The 16,184-nt window shown below is 52.9% G+C and overlaps 1 protein-coding gene across 4 annotated transcripts in view; it reads left to right on the forward strand.

Moving 5' to 3' along the window:
• Positions 1-1,211: 1,211 nt before the first annotated feature.
• MAFB (MAF bZIP transcription factor B) overlaps positions 1,212-16,184 on the forward strand; it is a 68,920-nt gene continuing 53,947 nt past the window's right edge. Inside the window, exons 1-3 of one of the 4 annotated variants that reach the window (XM_082430331.1) lie at positions 1,212-2,317; positions 3,034-3,729; positions 3,923-4,355. In XM_082430331.1, coding sequence (XP_082286457.1) covers positions 1,350-2,317; positions 3,034-3,079 — 1,014 coding nt within the window. In that variant the 5' untranslated portion in view covers positions 1,212-1,349 and the 3' untranslated portion in view covers positions 3,080-3,729; positions 3,923-4,355. Of the gene's footprint in view, positions 2,318-3,033; positions 4,356-4,539; positions 10,643-16,184 lie in introns of those variants that run through there. The other 3 variants (XM_082430332.1, XM_082430330.1, XM_082430333.1) reach the window with 3 other exon arrangements.

Below are 16,184 nucleotides of genomic sequence, written 5' to 3' on the forward strand. Positions count from 1 at the left end.
TATGCCTGTTTGAGCCTCTCCTCGGCTGGCTGACGCCGGGATCTGCTTAATCGTTACAAAACGTTCAAACAAAAACAGGGCCGGTTTCCCAGCAGCCAAGAGCCACCCGGAGCACCGTCCTGGGCTGGCCTCAGCCCCCAACCTCGGAGAACTCAGGGTTCACTGCGTTTGTCTGGGGAGACGGCTTCAGAGCCTTTGGGCCGATTCCTTCCCCACTCCCTTCATCTTTTGCATTTGTGGGTGGGGTGTGCGGGGAGCGGCGGGGCCCGCCGAGTCCTGTCTCGGGGCTCGGCCACCACAACCGCCAGGAGGGGGAAGGCTCCCGCTTGGCCCGAGGAGCGTCCTCTGAGGCTGAGTTGGATTTGAACACAACTCTTCGAGCCCCAACCCTGCCCCCCCCAACACACAATCATGCTCAGCCCTGCAAAAACACAGCCACGCACTGCACACACACGGCCCGCGGCCGCGCTGCACACGGGGCGTCCCCCACTGGGTGGGGGACGCTTGCGAACAATGGACCCGAGAGGTGTCGTCCCGGCGCTCATTCTGAGCCTCCTGGGGGTGACACGGACTGGGGTTGGGGGAGCCAAGGGTAAAGAGGGAGGAGAGCGCGCGAAGGGGTGGACGAAGCGGCCCAGCCTATGGTGGTGGAGGGGGTGGGGGGGGGGTGCTGGCACCGAAGGCGAGCGGGCGGGGGCCGGGACACCGAGGGGGTGGGGGGCTGGGCCCGGGCCGGCGGTCCCTCTCTGCTCCAGCCCTCCGCCAGGCCTCGGCGGCTCTCCGGCTGCTCGCGCCGCCAGTCAGCTGACACGGGGGGCGGAGGAGCTGTCAGGCGCGCCCCGCCCTGCGCCGCCGGTCCGCGGGGCCCGTACAGCCATTGGCCAGCGCGCCGGGCTGCCCGGGCCCCCGCGCCCCGGTGACATCAGGGAGGCGATAAAAGGCAGCGGCTGCGCCGGATCCCGCACAGCTGCACCGCCGGGCTGCGAGCGGCTGAGACCGAGAGAGCCCGAGAGCAAGAGAGCTAGAGAGCGAGCGGCGGGCGCTCGCCCGGCGCCACCCCTCGACCCGGCCGCGCGCCCCGCTCGCTTCTCCGCCCCTCCCGGCTCGACCCGGCCCCGGCTCGGCCACAGCCCCGAGCTCTGGGGCGGCGCAGGCAGCCTCGGGACTCTCCCGCGCGCCGCCGCGTCCCCAGACAAAGGCTTGGCCGGCGGCCCCGGCCCGCTGCGCCCTCCGCTCCCCACCTCCCGGGCTCGCCGCTCTTCGCCCCCGCTCCCGGCTCGGCGCGCCCCGGCCGGCTGCAAAGTTTCCCCGGGCGGCGGCGGCGGCGGCGGCTGCGCCTCGCGTGAGCGATGGCCGCGGAGCTGAGCATGGGGCCCGAGTTGCCCACCAGCCCGCTGGCCATGGAGTACGTCAACGACTTCGACCTGCTCAAGTTCGACGTAAAGAAGGAGCCGCTGGGGCGCGCGGACCGCCCGGGCCGGCCCTGCACGCGCCTGCAGCCAGCCGGCTCGGTGTCGTCCACACCTCTCAGCACGCCGTGCAGCTCGGTGCCCTCGTCGCCCAGCTTCAGCCCAACCGAACAGAAGACCCACCTCGAGGACCTGTACTGGATGGCGAGCAACTACCAGCAGATGAACCCCGAGGCGCTCAACCTGACGCCCGAGGACGCAGTGGAGGCGCTCATAGGCTCGCACCCAGTGCCACAGCCGTTGCAGAGCTTCGACGGCTTCCGCGGCGCGCACCACCACCATCACCACCACCACCCACACCCGCACCACGCGTACCCGGGCGCCGGCGTGGCGCACGACGAGCTGGGCCCACACGCGCACCCGCACCATCACCATCATCACCAAGCGTCGCCGCCGCCGTCCAGCGCGGCCAGCCCCGCGCAGCAGCTGCCCACCAGCCACCCCGGGCCTGGGCCGCACGCGGCGGCCGCGGCGACGGCGGCTGGTGGTAGCGGCAGCGTGGAGGACCGCTTCTCCGACGACCAGCTCGTGTCCATGTCCGTGCGCGAGCTGAACCGCCACCTGCGGGGCTTCACCAAGGACGAGGTGATCCGCCTGAAGCAGAAGCGGCGGACCCTGAAGAACCGGGGCTACGCCCAGTCGTGCAGGTATAAACGCGTCCAGCAGAAACACCACCTGGAGAATGAGAAGACGCAGCTCATTCAGCAGGTGGAGCAGCTTAAGCAGGAGGTGTCCCGGCTGGCCCGCGAAAGAGACGCCTACAAGGTCAAGTGCGAGAAACTCGCCAACTCCGGCTTCAGGGAGGCGGGCTCCACCAGCGACAGCCCCTCCTCTCCCGAGTTCTTTCTGTGAGTCGTGGCCGCTCCCGGCCCCCGCCCTTGCCCCGGCCCGGACTCCCCGTCCCGTGTCCCCAGCCCCGGACTCCCCCGGACCCTGTCCCTGCCACGGCCCCAGCCATGACCTGTTTGACTTGAGGGAGAGGGAGGAAGGGCGCGCGGGACGCGGGCGACGGGAGGGCGCGCGGGCAGGCAGGGGACCTTGGCCAAGGCGAGAGCGGTGAGCGCCAGCGGCGCCTCCTAGACTCGAGCAGAGCCAGAGAGAGGCGAGGGGGTGGGAAGTCCCAGAGCAACTTTTCTCCAGGCTGGAGGGCGGCAAGGCATAGTCGCGAGGAGTCGCCAAGGCCGTCTGGAGACTCCTGGCTTCCTGAACTTTGCGCGTTAAGCCGGGGCCGCTTCCTCGCGGCCCGGAGCGTAATCCAGCCCAGCAAGAGAGCAGCGAGGAGAGGAAAGGAGAGGGACCCTGGCGTCCCGGCAGGCGCGAGGCGAGGCTGAGCGAAGGAAGGAAGGACAGACGGACCTGTCTGTCCAGGGTCCGGAGAACACTGGCTCTCAGCCCCGAGACGCGGGCCTCAGTTAGGACGTTCTGCGCGCAAATCTCATCAGTTTTATTGCCTGCTCGATTATATAGAAAAAATACGAAAATCTGCATTAAAAATATTAATCCTGCATGCTGGACATGTATGGTAATAATTTCTATTTTGTACCATTTTCTTGTTTAACTTTAGCATGTTGTTGATCATAGATCATAATCCCCCTTGTTTCTTTGGGTGAGAAGGGATCGCAGTTCGGAAACTCCGGCGGCTGCTTGTCGGGTTTCAGTCTATGGGCTGTAGGCTTGTAAATACCCGCCCCGCCAAACCGCTTAAGAGAACCTGGCAGCAAGCTGAGTGTCTTTGTTTGGGTTTATTATTATGGCATTTTTTTGTAAGTAAAAAAAAAAAAAACAAAAAAAAAACTTCTGGGCATTTGCATCAGAAAACAACTTTGTCTTGGGGCACCCTTGGAAATTGCATGTTTTCTCCCCCTCCCCTGCTCCCTTTCGGTCCTCTTTTCCTCCCGTTCTAGTTTTCAATTTTGTTTTTGTTGGGATAAAGAGGACTGGGGTCCCAGCTCCCTAGTACCAGGGCAGGGCAGCTGCAGAGTTTCACACCCTGGAGGCCGGGGAGTGTCCTCACATCACCTGGTTTTAGGGCTACGCTGACACCCCTAACAAGAAAGGAAAGGAAAACAGATCTTGTTTGCTTTTTATTGCAACCAAAATCACCCCAGGGTCCCCACGAAACTCTCCAGGCCCGCACTAATTGCTGGGGCCGAAATGCTCCTCGGGTGACCGGCTTCACCAGCCCAGACTGCCCAACGGTGACCTGAACTTATGTTGAACCAGTCACCACACTCAGAAAGTACCAGAAACCCAAACATTGGCAAGTAATTTTGCAACTTTCAAGTGCGTTCTTTAGACCAATATGTTATGTGTGTTTCTTTCCCTGCTTTTGAGATAGCGGGAGAGTTATTGGTGGTGTTACCCCCGCCCCCTTCAGGCCCCCTTCAGTTGTATAGTAGTTATAGGGAAGATCTGGGTGTTTTTTCTTTATTATTACTTTTTTTCCCCTGCAGGTCAGTAAGAGGATTTAAGTTGCACTGACAAAAATACCAAAATGAAAGCGTATTTTTTAGTTCTCATTTGAAATTGCTGGCGCTGCTGGCCGGATGCATTTTTGAGTTTGTATTAGTTGATAAATTAACAGTAATAACAAGATTGTATGAACCGCATGGTGCTTGCAGTTTTAAATATTGTGGATATTTGTCCTGCATCAGAAACGAGCTTCGGTTTTTACGGATTCAACTGTGTTGAAATCAAATTTGCCTCAACAGAAATTGTTTTTATTTCATGTACAATAAGGGATCAATTTCAAACCCTGCTTATGATATGAAAATATTAAAACCTAGTCTATTGTAGTTTTATTCAGACTGGTTTCTGTTTTTTGGTTATTAAAATGGTTTCCTATTTTGCTTATTAAAACCATGGAAATGGTGTTTATTTACAGGACTCCGCGTTCGCCTGTCTTTTCTTCTCTTGCCTCTTCAAGTATCGCCCCAGTTTGGGCGGCACTCTCACCCTTCCCCCGGCCAGTGGGGAAACAGACAAATCTGGGCAAACCTCTCCCTTGAGTGTGTGAGTGCGTGTGTGTGGGTACCTGAGCCTCAAACGTGTCTTCTGCTTCTCACTCTAGGTACGGACACCGGTCAGGAGCCGGTTGATGAGCGGAGAGGGGGCACACGCCACTTTGGCGGAGCTTTCAGGCTTGGGCATCAGGACTGGTCTGCTAGCCTGCTGGCTCTGAGGTTGGCTGAACCCAGGAAGCCGAGAGCTGCCACCCTGATGGGGAAGCAGGGTGTTTCTGGCAATCAGGCTCGCGGGCCCTGCCATTCTGGCCCTCCTGCTTGGAGCACCTGCTGGGAGCAACCAGAATTGCCCTAGAATGCCGGCTCTGAGTGGAGGCCTAGCCCCCTCTCCCCCAGGGCTTGTGAAAGCAGGTGGAATCCGGCACGAGGTCTTGGGGTGTAAGACCCTTCAGACAGGAAGCCCATCTGTGCAAGCCGTTTGCTGCCACTCAGGCCTGGAGCCCTCAGCCCCAAGGAAGGGCACTGCACCATCGGACCAGGATCTCAATGACTCCACAGATCGGGGGTCGTAGGGGGTTGGGGCATTGTTCTGGTGCGGCAGCTCTGCCCATATGTCCTCGACAGGGAGGTGGTCCCAGAACCTTTCCTTTCCCAGACTCTTAGAGGAGGCAAGGTCGTCTGTCTAGGTTCCTCCAAGCCCCTCTCAGCCTTCTCGGAATCCCATCTATAACTCTGGGTAGGAACCGCCCCCTCCCACCACCTCTGGAAGAATTCTCTGCTTCTTTGGCAATGGCAGGTTCCAAGGGGTTTCTGCTCTACTCAGACCCAGTATCTGCAGTCCGGGAGACTCAGCTTTCCAGCCCTCGGGCTCCCTGGCCCGGGATTCCTAATGTGGAATTTCAGGACCTGAATGGGGAGATGCAGGAAACCCAAGCAGTAGAACCCCAGCCAGGAACTAGAGCTGGAAAGAGCCAAGGAGAAGAAAGGGGACGGTGAAACTAACAGGCAGTAGATTTTGGCCTAGGTCCCTGGGGGCCTGGGATTGGTGGTCAGGGTATGGCAAAGAGGGGGGAAAATCCCGACGGTAAGGATGCAAATAATACCAGAGTAATTTACATTTAGCAGAACTTTGGTGTTGTTTGGGAGGAGAGAAGTCAGAAATTCTAGCTTGAATTAAATTCCAAGGCCCAGTTCATTTCACCAACCCGAAGAGGTACCTGGCAGGGAGGGCTTTGGCTGTAATCTGGGAGTAGGATGGAAGCTGAGTCTGGCTGTGGGGTGACTCTACCGGTGCATGCACGGCGGAAGGAGCAAGGGGGTATGATAGTTGGGTAACTGCGTGTGCAAGTGCACATGCACGGAAGGGGGAAGAGCGTGCCCACATGAACGGTGTATCCCCTTTGGGGCAAAAAAGGTCTGGCAGGTGGAGGTCTGGAAGAAATCCGGATGCATGGCTCGGGGGACCAAGGGAGATCCCCAGGACTCCATGCGGTGGAGACTTGACTCCCTTTGGAATCATCCCAAGCCGACTGGCATCCTCCACCTCTAGAGTCACCTGGACTCCGCCAGAAAAGCCTCTGGGCTGGGAAGTGTCGCAAGACTCCAAAGCGTTGTTCCTCCTTCCCCAGAGCACAGAGACACACACACAGTCCAGTGACCGACATCATCACGCTGCATCCAGAACAACACGGTGGCTCAGGCCGGTTTAGAGTGACCATTTGCATCTCTGAGAAGCTGACAATCCCACGACACAGTCCTAGTGACACACTGACACACAGATACACAGACATCCACATCCTGCATCCACACTGATGCCCTCTCAGGCACTGTTAGCCCCTGCGCAACCCACCATTGGAGCACCAACCGGCCCGGGCGCGCGCAGAGGAGAGCAGGGCGTCGGAGGAGGCCGGGACCTCCAGCAAGCAAGTTCCGGCCACGTCCCTGCCCGCCGCCTCGCCGCCTCGCCGCAGACCCGGCGCCCAGAAGCTCCGGAAAGCGACCGGGGGCCCGCGGTCCTTGGGTTCGTCCCACCCCGACGGCGCCTTGCAGGCCGGAGGCTCCTTTCGGTTCCCACCACTCCCCGCCACCCACGGGCTCCTCGCGACCCTCCGTGAGCCGGCGGAAATAATCGTCCCCACGTCGGGTGTGCTCCACGCCAGCACGGGTCCCACGCAGACAGGCTGGCGCCTGCCCTTGGGAGCGCATGCCGAGACAGACACGCGGCCCTCCAGACAGTGGCTCCGCTGCAGCCCGCGCCCCGGGCTGGGGAGGCCCCGGTCGGGTCGCGAGCGCATGCCCCCGCTTGCGACCCCGGAATCTCAGGGGCGCGCGGGAGGCTGTGCTGGCTGGACCGGTCGGGGAAGGCGCCATCAGCTCCACTCTCCTGTCCGCTCGCGTCCTTACTTTCTTTGCCATTACCCTTTCCTCAGCTCTTCCTTTGGGAAACTCATCATTTCAGAAAACTTTCTCCCTCTGGTTCCCCCCCCCCTTTTTTTCCTTTCTCTTCTGCCTTTTATTCCGGCGCTGACTGGCAGAGAGGGCTTTGACAGCGGGCTCTGGGGTGCTGGGTAAGTGTGGGGAGGAGTGGAGGGATGGAGATGAGAGTCTGGCGTCCCCAGAGCCACCGCGCAGCGCCGGAGCCCTGGCCAGCTGTTCTGGGCTCCCGCCGGCCCGATTCCGCTATCCTCCCTTTCCCCTCCTCATCCTTCCCCCAGCGGCAGGGCTGGTTGGGGATGGACCCGGAGCAAGGTCCTCGCTGGTGGGAGAGGGGACCGGTCGGTCTCCACTCTCCGTGAAAGGGGTCCCTGGGGAGCTGGGGCTGGGTCCTACACCCAGACCCTTCTTTCCGCACAGCCAGGCTTCCTTCAGTCCAGGGTCTCTGGGCATTTCTGTGGCAGGACAACCCCCTCCCCTGTCAGAGGTGCCCACCTGCCCCCTGCCCACTCCAGCTGTGCCTACCCAGGGGCCTCACAGTGGGAGCTGCCCATAACCACGCCAGGCAACCCAAGATGGTCGTTTCACTTTTTCTGTGACCTAGAGATGCAGCTTCTGCCACAGCCGGCAAAACCCTCAGCCACCCATCCCCACTCCTCAAGTTCTTTCTCTCCAGGCCTGGGAAACAGCTGGGTTTAGAGACTAGTTCCCTTGCAGGCTTTCAGATGCAAAACCCGCTTCTGAGCCCTTCTGTTTTCAGAAAGGAAAACCCAGCACTTGGCGTCTTGCGTAACCCTTCCCTCTACAGCCCTCTGTCCGCCCGCTTGGCCTCCCAACCCTGAGATAGCAGTGTTTGGATTTGTTATGTAAGGACGGGAGGATTAGAGGTTTGCTCTGCCCCTCCTCCCCCCACCAAAATAAAAGTCCTCACATGGCGCATCCTGTAGATAGTGTCTTCTGCAGCAGCAGCTCTCCTGAAAGAATTCAGTCAGGGTAGAAAAGCTGCTCCGGAGCTTGTGCTCAGCACAGTACTTGGGGGAGACATGCCAGCTTACCAGAAAGGGAGAGTCCCACGTGCAGGGTGCACCTGGTTTGAGGAAGCAACCACCATGAACCGTCCCAGGCTGATACTTACCAGGCTCAGAGGACTAGCCTCCTCTTGGGGAAGGCAGATGCTTCTGCTGCTGGAATTTCATCATTTCTACACTTCTTGCCTCTGGAGCAAGGTGTCCAGACCCTGGAGAACACCCCTTTCACCTGGGGAGCCCACGTTCTCTGTGCCTTGTGTGTCTTCACCATGTGCTACATGCATTGTCCGTGCCTTACACGTGTTCTTAATATCTTGTACCCTTCTCCCTTGTCCTGCACATATTATCTTAGAAGATGCATTTAGATAAGAACATCAGAGCTAACTGTTCTCAGCTGGAGGAAATTAAATATATCAGAGAAGTTGCTGCTCCATTTGGAAAACAGCCTACCTTATTAATAACGATTTGTTCCAAAGCAAAACTTGGTTTTAGCTGCGTCTCTGCATTCTTTGCATGTGAAGGTACTTTCATGTAAAATAGCCACTCATTACACATTCCTTTTTATTGGTATCAAAAAAAAGATGATGTCGTCTAGGCTGGAGGGGCCGCCACAGAGGCAGTGCGAGGAGGCCTGCAACTTTTGGAAGAAGCCAGTTGCAGCGTGAGAAGAGAGCTGAAGCCCACAGATCCAATGTTTATATTGTTGTGTTTTCCTTTTTGGAGCTTGGGGGCTTTTATCGGGACTTGCATTTCGTCCAGTAAATAGATGGGGTGGGAAGCTAGAGGGTGTCCATTTCGGAGCCGGGGATGGTGAGGTGGACATTGAGCCTGGCCTGTGACTCCATCAGAAGTCAGGAAACGAGGCTGTCCTGAGCTTACTCTCAAGTCCCTTTGTTTCTTCCGATCTGTCACTTTCACTGCCCTGACCCTGCCAGGGTTACCTCCATCTGTGTCCTACTGAGGAGAGCCCACGGGCCTGGGCTGGTCTGGGGACAGCAAAGGGCTGCACTTCCCAGGGCAGGACTCGGCATCTGCCCTCCTTTGTGTCCTGGGAATCCGAGCCTGGTACATGTCCATTTCCATGGACTGGGGCAAGCAGATCGCAGCACATACAAGGTCTGACCAGATCACGAGGTTAATCCCATTACGACATTCCCCTTAACTCTCTGAGTGCGGGCTGCTAGTACCCATTGCCGGTCAGGGATGGGCAAGTAGGCCCAGAGTGGTCATCTCTTACCCCGGGTCACCCATTGCAGGGTCTAGGACTTGAATCCCCACCTATCTGTTGCCAAAATTTGTATTTTTGCCACCAAACCCCATATGTCCACTATTCCTTATCTGAAACACTTGGGAGGTGGGTAGAGCTTGGGGAAAAGTATGGACCGGTGGGAAATAGCCCTTTGGGGGACAGTTTCCTTTTTAATTCCCTTTGCAGAGGGTAGTCACTTTCTTGGGGGCATACGTAATGCTCTCCAGCCACAAGGCTCCCTGCCCAGGCACGGAGATGGGGAATGGGGCCTTGGAGATGCAGCAGGACAAACGCCACAAGGGGGTCAGAAGGACACTGCAGGTCTGTTGCTCATTTCAGACTCTCATGGAAGAGCCAGCAGGGTGGTTATGTGTGTGTGTGTGTGTGTGTGTGTGTGTGTGTGTGTGCTGTGGGGAGGCCCGCCTGGCATTGTTAGGCTTGGGACATTGGTGCTGTCTGTAATTAATCAGAGTCCTTTCACCTTTTATCTGTTCTCAACTGAACTTTCCAAAAAATGTATCGTAATGATCAGAGCAAGTGTTTATAAAAGAAGTAGCCTCTAGGTGAGGCAATTTTAATGGAATTACTCATAGATGAACCAAAGCTGTTTCCAGTATGATATTGGAGCTTTGGACCCGCACAGAGATGTGCTTACACTCTTAAGCAGGCACCTGCAGAAACACGTGTGTAACTCATGTTTACATACACAGAGACAGGCACATAGGTGCACACGCACTTAAACGCAGAATCCATGTGTGCTTATTTGCCATACATGCACTCTCAGAGTCACGTGCACACACACATGCATGTACATTGCACATGGATCCACAGGTGTGTATCCATGCCCGTGTGCATGCATGTCCAAATGCTCATACACAGCCATTTACACGGTGTGCATGGAATGTGCAAAATTATGCACATGCCCGTTTGGATTTATACTCGCACTGAAATACAATTGATTGCATAAGTATATACACTCTCACAAAATGCACGTGGGTCACATACTCAAACACACACGTTGTGTGTTGAACACTGGCCTTCATATTCATTCACACACAAGCACCATGTCACAAGTGAAATGTGGCACTGGTGGGGTTAATGGAGGCCCAGACTCCCATAAATATTTATACGAAGCACTCAAGCTCTCAAAGTGGGAGACGAAACCTCTCCCTGCAAGCCGCTGTAAATCACGCAGCTGCTGTGTGGTACCTGTCAGATCCAGGGCTGTGTGATCCTGGACTTGTTCCATGAGGGCAGCCATATACGTGCTGGAGCACACGGCCCTCTCCCCGCCTCACCAGGCATCCCAGCAGATGTGCCAAGGTCGGTCCCCGCTCCGAGGATTCTTCTGTGAGCAGCAAAAGGAAGCATTTGAACACTGCTGCTACTGCAAGTGCAGGGTTGGGGTGGGGGGAGGTAAGGGCGAGGCTTTTTGTGAATATCTGAGCCTTGTCCTCTCCAGTGAAGAGAGAAGTTATCCCGGAGGGCCTTGGAGAGCAGGTGGGTGCAAGAGAGGGCTGGGGGTCCTGGGCTGATCCAGGTTCACTGCAGCAGGGATTCCAGCTTCTGGGGTTGAGCTCACCTACTAAATTTTGGGTCCCAGGAGCCTGCTGAATGGCAGTGTGCCGTAGCTGCTATAACCCTGAGTTCAGTGAATATTCTGCCTCCAATCCTGCCACCTCAAAGCATTCATTCAATCATCGAGCAAATATTTGTTGTGTCTTCCCGATGCCAGGCACTGTGCTAGGTGTTGGCAATACAACAATGGGCAAAACCAGAGACAATCCCAGCAAACAAATCCTCGTGCGGTTTACAGTCTAGCAGGAGAGAAAGAGAGAGAGAGAGAGAAGAGAGAGAGAGAGAGAGAGAGAGAGATGCAGTTAGATGTTACACTAACCAGGGTATAATTTCAAAAGGAGATAACTGTTATGGAGGAAAGAAACTGAGCCCTCTGAGAGCCTATGTACAACAAAGAAGCTGACACAGACTGGGAAAAGAGTGGTCAGGGAGGGCTTCCTGGAGGAAGTGATGTTTGAGTAAAGAGCCGAAGCCTGGGTAAGAGTTATCCAAGTCAGGTGGGTAGGCGAAGAACATTCTAGGTCTAAATTTCTTTTAGTCTTAATTTTAAAATAAGTGATCAGGATCTCTGTCTCCTTCCTGATTTTCTCTTCTACTTTCTCACCTTGCTCACTATTCCTGCCACACTGACTGCCTGGTGTTTCTGGAACTTGCTGGTTACCCTCCTTGCTTAGAGCATTTGCTTGAGCTCTTCCTTCAGCCTGAACCACTCTTCCCCCGGATAAAACTGTGGTAAACTCCCTCACCTCCTTTAAGTCCTTGCTCCCATTTCACCTCCTTGATCAAGTTTATCCTGACCTGCCTACTTGATCTGGCAACCCGCTCCCTTCCTCCTGCCTGGGCACTCCTGACCTGCCTTATTCTGCTCTACCGTTTCTTTTTTTGTTTTTGCCCCATAGCACTAATCACCTTAGGACACTGGATTACCTCTTCATTTATTGCTTATTTTCTGGTAAATAAGCTCTGTGAGGTCACTGTCTGATGGCTGTTTTGTTCACTGATGCTCCTAAACAAGATGAGTGGTGCCTGGCACTGTAGGACCTCAATAACCCGATAATGGGCTGAATGAATATGTGTTGAGTAAAATGTATTTAAAGAGGAAAGGGGCAATAGCTGTGAAAGCATGGGTTTGAGGTCCTGGCTATCTGTATTTACCTGTCTATCTATCTATCTATCTATCTATCTATCTATCTATCTATCTATCTATCTATCTATCTATCTATCCAGCCAATCTATATACCTGTTCATTTATCAACCATCTATCTATCTATCCATCCAATCTATGTATCTATTCATCTATCAATCATCTGCCTATCAATTATCTATCTATCCATCCAATCTATGTATCTATTCATCTATCAATCATCTATCTGCCTATCAATTATCTATCCGTTTATCTATCCATCCAATCTATGAATCTATTCATCTATCAATCATCTACCTGTCTATCAATTATATATGTATCCATCCAATCTATGTATTTATTCATCTATCAATCATCTGTCTATCAGTTATCTATCTGTTTCTCATGTATCTAGTTTTTTGATACTCCTTAAAATACATACTGCTAAAAAATTTTTTTAAAGGTTGTGTAATCATGCTCCAAAATCTTGTATATGTCAGTGGTGCACTTTGGGATACATTTTGGTGTCCGTGAGGAGAAAGGCTGACATCTGATAGGAGAGGCAGGTCGGGGAGCGCTGGGGTGTGACAGCAGGGGAGGGGGAGTTGGGGAGGGGGCCAGAGCAGAGCTTAATCTCATTGTTTCCCCCTAGATTCTTGGTGGGTCTTTGAAGAGAAAAAGGCAGGGTGGGGCGGATCAGAGAAGGGTCTTGTCAGGATGCTGAGGGCAGGGAGCTAGCCAGTTTCCCACTCGTTGCTGACTGCCCTCCCTCCCCCAGTTTATCCTGTCCCTCGCTCTAATCTCAGGCAGAAAAAAAGGCTCCTTCTCCCAGTTGCTTTCTGAGCTGAGAAGAAAGCTTCCTAAATACTTTGTCCCCTTGACAAGTTATTTTTAAAAAGAAATAATGTCTCTGAATCCAACATTTGTGATTTTTTTTTTTTTTTTTTTTAGAGAAAACACTCCACAAATCAACAGCTCTCTTGTTTTAAGCGATTGCTAGGGTTTGGAGAGCAGGCTGCTTGGTAAACACACTTTGTAAACATCCAGAAAAGATTGCATTCAGTGTCCTCCAGTCAAAATCAACCTTCCCCAAGCTCCTGCTTTGTGTTTCATTGACGCAGGAAGGGGCTCTCTAAAAGCAGACCAAAGATGAGTCTGCTGCAGTTCCCGGAGGACATTTCTTCTGGATAATCCGGTCTGGGAAATGTAGGCACATCTGTGAGCAGCCCCTGACCCGACTCCCTAGCCATTTGGCTCTTTACCTCACACTGGAAGGGATCAGCCATTCTGCCCATCTCACAGCTGGGTAAATAGAGTCAGGGGCATCTTGTCTCCAAGCAGAGCTGGGAGAGAATGTGTCTCCGGGTGCCTGTTAATACCACGTGGCCAGTGAACTCTTCCAACTTATTGTTTTAGTTCTTGAAAAATAAGCTGATTTCTTGGGGCCAAATCTGCATTTATATCCTCCATTTCTGGCTTTTTCCACCACCACACCTTAGTCTGGAATGTCCCCGCTTCTTTTTTGGTTAATTCCTAGAGTCTTAATAAACTCGTTTTCCAGGCCCCACCCTACTCCTCCAAGACTGCCTGGGCCCTCTTTCAAAAACTTACCTGTGAACATGTCACTGTCTTGTTGGCAAAATCAACAAGTCATTGGTTTGTCTTTGCCCTGGAAGAGAGCAACTTTCCAAATTGCAGTTCCGTCTAAACAGTGGCTTTGGCAGTACAAGATGCTGAGCCCAGATTCTGAGGCAATTTGGGGAAGGTCAAAGGTCAGAAGCAAAGTGCAGTGGCCCCTGGGAAGTCTGTCCTGGCCTTCAGATGACCTCTAAAGGGAACCCATATTTGCCTGCCTGTCGGCCTGTCCAGCTTCTGTCTCCTTCAAGGTCAACAGAGAGTGAACTTTCTCTGGGTTTTATACTTTTATATAGTAGGAAAGTTATATATGATTTGGATTATAGGCATCTTGTATCTAGAAAACCTTTCTCTTGCTTGAGATCTCTAAAAAGAATGACTCTGCTGTGTTCTCTTGGGTGGCACCTTCCTCTCTCTGTTGGCATGATGGAGAAGAGTGACCAGAAGACCAGGAAGGGCCCTGAAATCCTGCTCTCGAAAAGTAGAAGCATTAGGTTGAAACTTATGAAATTATTGATATGTGATAGATTCATTCTGCAGAACCTGTGAGCCTAAAGTTCGTTCTTGGGAATCTTCCAGGGCATGTTATTCAAAGGATGGCTTGTAGGTAGCAAAGGAATTGGTGATTATTAGGACCCAGAATGGGATCACTAAGAACACACCATGTCAGACTCATCCTATTTTTATGTTTGATGGTCAGGGGCTGTGGCCTTGAAGAACCTTATTTGACAGACACTTTCCATGTGCCTGGCACTGTTAAGTGTTTTACAACTGTTAACTCACGTAACCCTCACAACAACCTTATGAGGCAGGGGAATAATATTATCTCGATCTTCTGGATGATGAAACGGAATCAGAGAGGTTAAGCAACTTGCTCAAATATGCACAGCTAGTAAGTGGCAGTGCTGGGATTCAAACCTAGGCTGTCTGAATTCAGAGTCTTTCTTTGTTTTCAACTATTATACTCTTCTGAGACTGAGGATTGGATGATAGGTGAGGTAGAATTTGGGACTGGTTGAAAAATGCTTCTGGGATTATATCCAGTGGAGACTTGACTCTGGGAAGAGTATGTCTGCCACCACCAGACCACCCTGCACCCTCTCTTGAGCTATTTGTTCTCCACTGGGGACATTGCTTTAAAATTTTTTTTGAGATATAATTGACATATAACTTTATATTAGTTTCAGGTATGCAACATAATGATTTGACGTTCGTGTATATTGTGAAATGGTCACCACAGTAAGTCTAATTAACATCCATAACCATCCCTGGTTACAAAAATTTTTTTTCTTGTGATGAGGAGGGATCTTACCTTTATTTATTTATTTATTTTTTTTTTAATAAATACCAGCATGCTTAGGTTTTTTTTTTTTTTTTTTAATTTAATTTATTTATTTATTTATGGCTGCGTTGGGTCTTCGTTTCTGTGCGAGGGCCTTCTCCAGCTGTGGCAAGTGGGGGCCCCTCTTCATCGCGGTGCGCGGGCCTCTCACTATCGCGGCCTCTCTTGTTGCGGAGCACAGGCTCCAGACGCGCAGGCTCAGTAATTGTGGCTCACGGGCCCAGCCGCTCCGCGGCATGTGGGATCCTCCCAGACGAGGGCTCGAACCCGTGTCCCCCGCATCGGCAGGCAGACTCCCAACCACTGCGCCACCAGGGAAGCCCCACCTTTATTTTTTTAATTACAAAAAATTTTTTTTGCAATCCAATTTTTAAAATTATTTATTTATTTATTTTAAAATTAATTTTTATTGGAGTATAATTGATTTACAATGTTGCATTAGTTTCTGCTGTACAGCAAAGTGAATCATTTATACACATATGTATATCCACTTTTTTAGATTCTATTCCCATATAACTCATTACAGAGTACTGAGTAGAGTTCCCTGTGCTATACAGTAGGTTCTTATTAGTTATCTGCTTTACATATAGTAATGTGTATATGTCATTGCCTGTAAATTAATTTTTCTGAGATATTGACAACTAGTCAACTAGTCAAGAAACCATTGATGGCTCCCCTTGGCCTCCTGGGCACGTTCCAAATTCTTTAGCCTGGCCTTCAGGGCCCAGCACTGGGAGCCCTTGTTCCTCACTCGGCGTCCTGTGCTCGGGCCAAATTGACCCCAGAACTGGCCCTGGGTTCTCCAGCCTCCACACCTTGGAGGTGTGTTTCCCCATGAAGTTCTTTGTCACCCACAGTCCTCCCCTCTTTAGATCACCTCCTTCTTTAATTGCTTCTAGGTCACAGATAGGTTAAGCAACTTGTTCAAGGATGCACAGCTAGTAAGTGGCAGTGCTGGGATTTTTTTCTGACATCCTTACTGGAGCTGGAGTGGGGGCCTAGATGGAATTCAGCTTGTAGAGTCAGGTAGACCCGGGTGTAAACCCAGCCCCTCCTCTTACTGGCTTTGGGGACTTAGATTCCTACTTCGCCTCTCTGAGTCTCAGTTGCCTCTTAGTAAAATGGGGAGCATCTTGCCCACTTCTTCTGGATTCAGGGGAGATCTGATGGGATATGGCCTGTCAGTGATGGCTGGTGGGTGGTGTGATTTCTGGGAGGGCGTGGCTGGGCTGGTCAGAGTCTCCCTCGGATGATGGAAGTTCTGGAGAGAGGGCTGGATCTGAGCCATCTCTGGTCCCCAGCAGTGTCTTTCTGAAAGGGTCCGGCCTTTCAGGTAGGAGGCAGGAGCTCAGGAAACACTCCTA

The sequence above is a fragment of the Balaenoptera physalus genome (assembly GCF_965194825.1).
Source record: "Balaenoptera physalus genome assembly, chromosome: 16".
Taxonomy (NCBI): domain Eukaryota; kingdom Metazoa; phylum Chordata; class Mammalia; order Artiodactyla; family Balaenopteridae; genus Balaenoptera; species Balaenoptera physalus.